At 66.1% G+C, this 5076-nt stretch overlaps 1 protein-coding gene across 1 annotated transcript in view; it reads left to right on the forward strand.

The window, feature by feature from the left end:
* The window catches only part of LOC130585101 (E3 ubiquitin-protein ligase DTX1-like), a 9533-nt gene continuing 4457 nt past the window's right edge, over nucleotides 1–5076 (forward strand). The window contains exons 1-2 of the mRNA XM_057385433.1: nucleotides 1–753; nucleotides 3900–4560. Coding sequence (XP_057241416.1) covers nucleotides 495–753; nucleotides 3900–4560 — 920 coding nt within the window. The 5' untranslated portion in view covers nucleotides 1–494. The remainder of the gene's footprint in view (nucleotides 754–3899; nucleotides 4561–5076) is intronic.

The raw sequence follows: 5076 nt of genomic DNA on the forward strand, positions 1-5076 counted from the left end.
CACCCCCTCAGTTGCCACCGGTGACGTGCTGGGCGGCGGGGACAGCCGTGGAGCCACCGAGGACGTGGGCTGAGCAGCGGGACACGAGGAGGAAGAGGAGGAGTGGGCGTCTCGGGGACAGCACCGTGTCCCCATCACCGTTGGCAAACACCGCCGTCCCCGAGCCGACGCAGTCTGCGAGGTCCCGGTGGCTTTTTGGAGCCTGAGCCCTGCCARCAGCGCGGGGAGGAGGAGGAAGAGCCGGGGAAGACGTGCCGGGTGATGGATGGCCCCAGCCCCGCGCGGCGGCCTCGGGGGAGCGGGACCGGGCGGCTCGGGGACCTCGGGGACCTGGCTGGCAGCACCCGCCTCTGCAGAGCCCCGCAGCGCCTGCTCCGCTGAGCTCCGGAGCCCGCGGCCGAAGGCAGCTGGGACCAGCATTTGGAGGGGCCCCGGGTGACCCCCGCGTCCCCGCGCCGGGGGATGGTGCGGGGCTGAGCCGCCCTCCCCCGGGCATGGCACGGCAGAGCTCGGGGGCCATGCTGGCCTCGGGGGGCCTGGGGTTCCCCCCCCAGAACCTGGCCCGGGTGGTGGTGTGGGAGTGGCTGAACGAGCACGGGCGCTGGCGGCCCTACTCGGCCGCCGTGTGCCACCACATCGAGAACGTGCTGAAGGAGGACGCCCGTGGCAGCGTGGTGCTGGGACAGGTCGATGTCCAGCTGGCGCCCTACGTCATCGACCTCCAGTCCATGCATCAGTTCCGGCAGGACACGGGTAAGGGTTTGGCGTTGAGCCAGGAACATCCAGCCACCCGTCCGTCCTTCCATCTGTCCGTCCGTCCATCCATGCATCCATCATCCATCCTCGCAGCCATCATTCCCTTTCTCTCACCTTCCATCTCTCCATCCTTCCACCCACTCATTCATCCTTCCCTCCATCCATTTCTCCATCCTTCCATCCCTGTCCTTCCATCTTTCCTTCCATCTCTCCATCCTCCCATCCATTCTCCCAATTCTCCCTCCCTCAGTCCCTTGTGTGTTTCTGCCTGTCTGTCGTTCCATTCATCCGTGAATCTGTCACTGCATATCTGTCTGTCATTCCATCCATCCATCCATCCATCCATCCATCCATCCATCCATCCATCCATCCATCCATCCATCCATCCATCCATCCATCCATCTTTCCCTCACTCCTTTCCTGCCAGTGTAGCTCAACTTACTTGTCCACCATTAAATTCCTTCCTCCCTGCCTTCCTGCCTCTCTCCCTCTCTGCCTTCCCTGTGTGTGTCCCTCTCTGTCACTCCATCCCTCCCTCCATCCCTCCATCTGCCCATCCATCTGTTCCCTCTCTCCTCCCCTGGCTCTCTGGGGCTCCGGTCCCTCCATGGGGCCCTCCAGGCTCCTCCAGCCCTTTCCTGTCCTTTGCCATCCACCGTGTCCCTGCGTGCCCTGTCCCCTCCGTGGGGTGCTGTGGTGTGTCCCATTATCCCGCTGTCCCTCCATCTTCCCGTCCAAGCCGCTCCATCCGCAGGGAGCTGGGGAGGCCCAGTTTGGACACTGGGAGCTGTGGTGGGCACTGGGCCGGTTGCAGCCGTGCTGCTCAGTGCTGCTGCAGCGCATCCAGGCCATGTGTCCTGTGGGAAATCAGAGCTGGTCCCACACTGGGACCGAGCCCAGACCCCATTAAAGGTGTCCCCGTCACGGTGTGACCCATTAAAGCAGCATGTGCCGGCCGTGCCGTGGGGGATGCGCCGTTCTGGGCGCATTCCTGCCCTTCCCTGCATCCCTACCCGGGGCAGGATCCAGGCAGGGGACCTGCCACACGTGGGGTGACACCCCTACWCTCACCTGGGGACCCCCATGGCTRTGCCAMCTCAGCCCGGRCACCAGTGCCACCATTCCCAGTGYCCAGTGATGCCACACGACCCCGAGAGGGCACATGGCTCCTGCCACGGGCTGGGGACTGAGATGGGGACAAAGCAGGGACCTGCCACCTTCCTCTGCCATCCAGGCTGGCTCTGCATCCGTCTCCAGCCGGTCACGGACTTGGCAAAGGGCAGCTTGGCACCTGCAGCCCTGAGTCAGCGAGGACGCCGGCACGACCCGGAGGGTCCGCGCTGACTCAGAGCTGCGGGAGCCACCGGGACACCCTGGCTGTCCCCGTGCCACCTCCTGCCAGCTCTGGCTGGGACCCATCCTTTGACAGCAGCTGGCATCACATCCCATGGCCACAGTGCTCCCTGGGAATGTGTGCCTGCAGTGGGGCCACAAACGGGTTTGGGGTGACAAAACAACTCTTCCCAGGGTGTCCCTGCATGCCACTGTCCCTGTGCCAGCTGGGCTTGGGGACAGGAATGCTGAGAGAGGGACCTTGCTGTCCCTAGRGATGTCATAGGAGGGGACGTGGCCATTGTCCCTATCGTGGTCTCCGTGTGTCCCATCCCTGTACCCATCTCTGTCCATCATCTCTTCCCCGAGTGAGGCCCAGGGGTTGGAGGCTGTCACACGGCCTGCGGTGCTTGGGGACAACAGGGTCCCCTGCGCTGAGGGTGCTCCCGGTGTGACATGGCGACACATGCCTGCTGTGACATGGGGACACAGGGAAGGTGGGTGGGGGTTGGGGCTCAGGGGGCTTGGCCCATGTGGTGCCTGGGGATGGAGAAACCCCGTGATGGAGGGAAACGAGGTGACCCCGTTCTGAGAGCAGGGACGTGTGTCCCCTCCCGGTGGCCCTGGGGACACTGGCTGGGCCCTGTGGCTCTGGCATGGCTGGCAGAGGGGGCAGGGAGCTGGCAACAGCTGGTGGCCCTTGGGGACCCTGAGCTGTGTGTGCCAAGGGGAATGGGCTGGTCCTCCCATGTGCTCTGGGGGATGTGAGGGGCAGGGGAATGTGGGATTTGGGATGGGGATGTGAGGGGCAGGGGAATGTGGGATTTGGGATGGGGATGTGAGGGGCAGGGACTTGGGATTAATGATGGGGATGTGAGGGGCAGGGGGATGTGTGTATGAGTGGGCAGTGGGGTTGGATTTGAGTGGGCAGTGGGGTGTGGGGCTGAGTGGGCTGCAGGGTGTAGCCAGGAGTGGGCAGTGCGATTTAGGATGCGGGAAGGAACAGGCAGTGGGATTTGGGATGCGGGCAGGAACAGGCACTGGGATTTGGGATGCAGGCAGGAACAGGCACTGGGATTTGGGATGCGGGCAGCAGGGCCCCCCCGCTCCCCTCCCGCGACCCCGGCAGAGCTGCCTCAGCACAAGGCGGCAGCTGGGGCCTGGCTCTGCTGCCTGATGCGGCCGATGATTAATGGCCGTTAATTAGYGCCGCTAATCGAGCTGGGCAAACGGTGCGGCCAGGGGATAGACGGGCCCCGTGCCGGGGGGGCCGAGGAGGGGCTGTGGTGCCTCCCCCCGCTGCGGAGCTCCGGAGGGGGCTGCAGGACCCGGCCCCATCCCAAAGCAGCGGCGAGGGGCCGGGATTGGGCCGCGTGGGACAATCCTCGGCTGTGTCACTGCCAGAGCCAGCAGCTGTCGGGAAACCTCTCCTGACCGGGAAATGCTTCCCCTGGCCCGGGGTGGCCACGGGGAGGGGACAGCGGGGTGGGCTTGGAGCCGAGCGATAGGAAAAGGCCGCGAAAAGCACCGGGGCTGAGCAGCATCGCCCTTCCCGGGGCATCCGGGATGGTGACCCCGAGGGCCGCCCGCCTGGGCGGTGGCCGAGCCGCTGTCACCAACGGCGGGTTGAGGGTTGGTGGCATCCCTAGGGAAGCACTTTTGGGGTGCAATGGGGATTTTTGGGWAGGGGCGGAGCAGCTGCTTGCACCCCGAAGCCCATCCGTATCCCAGCCCCTGCGGGATGTCGGGCTGGGAGCTGGACAGCGCTGGTGTGGGTCCCTCCTCTGGTGTCACCGCCGCTGTCTCCGCAGGGACCATGCGCCCCGTCCGGAGGAACTTCTACGACCCCTCCTCAGCGCCGGGCAAGGGAATCGTGTGGGAATGGGAGAACGACAACAACTCCTGGACCCCGTACGACATGGACATCTGCATCACCATCCAGAACGCCTACGAGAAGCAGCACCCCTGGCTGGACCTCTCCTCCCTGGGCTTCTGCTACCTCATCTACTTCAGCAGCATGTCCCAAATGAACCGGCAGACGCAGCGCAAGCGGCGGCTGCGGCGCCGCATGGACCTGGCCTATCCCCTCACCATGGGCTCCATCCCCAAGTCGCAGTCGTGGCCGGTGGGCGCCAGCACGGGCACCCCCTGCTCGTGTCCCCAGTGCCTGCTGGTCAACAGCACCCGCGCCGCCTCCAACGCCATCCTGGCGTCGCAGCGCCGCAAACTCTACCCGGGCGCCGTCCGCCAGAGCAGCACCTTCGCCGGGGGAACGCTGTGGCCGGCGGGGACAGCCACGCCGGCGGTGGTGGCGGGGGGCGCGGCCAAGGGTGAAGGGCTGCGGGTGGCCGGAGCGGGGTTTGGCCCCGGGCAGGGCGTGCCCAGCGCGGCGCTGCCCGGGCTCAACAACCTCAACCGGCCCGGGACGCAGCGCGGGGCCGGGCTGGGCGCCAGGGCCGCTGTCCCACCCGGGTAAGATGGGTGCGGTGGGGAGGGGACAGCCAGGGTGTCACCGGGGCCGGGGGGGTGCAGGGATGGGCACACAAAGGGGTGGCGGAGGTGGCTCGTTCCCTGCTGTCACCTTGCACAAGCAGCCCCAGCCCTTATGTGGCGCTGTCACCTTCACCCTGGGGATGTGGTGGTGGGAGGGAGGGACAGTGGCTCGTCCCGGTGGGCCCTGGATCCCTGCAGGGGGAATGTGGATCTGTGCGGTGTGCCGTGCCATGCCGTGCCATGCCATGCTGTGCCATCCATGGCAACTGGAGGACACGGAACTCCTGCTCCCAGGGGAACGGTGTCCCCAATGCCAGCATGGGCTGTGTGACCCAGCTCGTGGCCTGATGCCACCAGGCAGCTCTCTGGGGAGGGAGCACAGCCCCGGTGTCCATGGTGGGAATCATTCACCGAGGGATTCCAGGTGACCCCTGGAAAGGTGTCCTGGTGTCCTGGCACCCATGTCCCCATGGCTGTACCCCACGGTGGGTTGGC

The sequence above is a fragment of the Malurus melanocephalus genome, unplaced genomic scaffold, assembly GCF_030028575.1.
Source record: "Malurus melanocephalus ecotype Western Australia unplaced genomic scaffold, MMel_1.1 scaffold_825, whole genome shotgun sequence".
NCBI lineage: Eukaryota > Metazoa > Chordata > Aves > Passeriformes > Maluridae > Malurus > Malurus melanocephalus.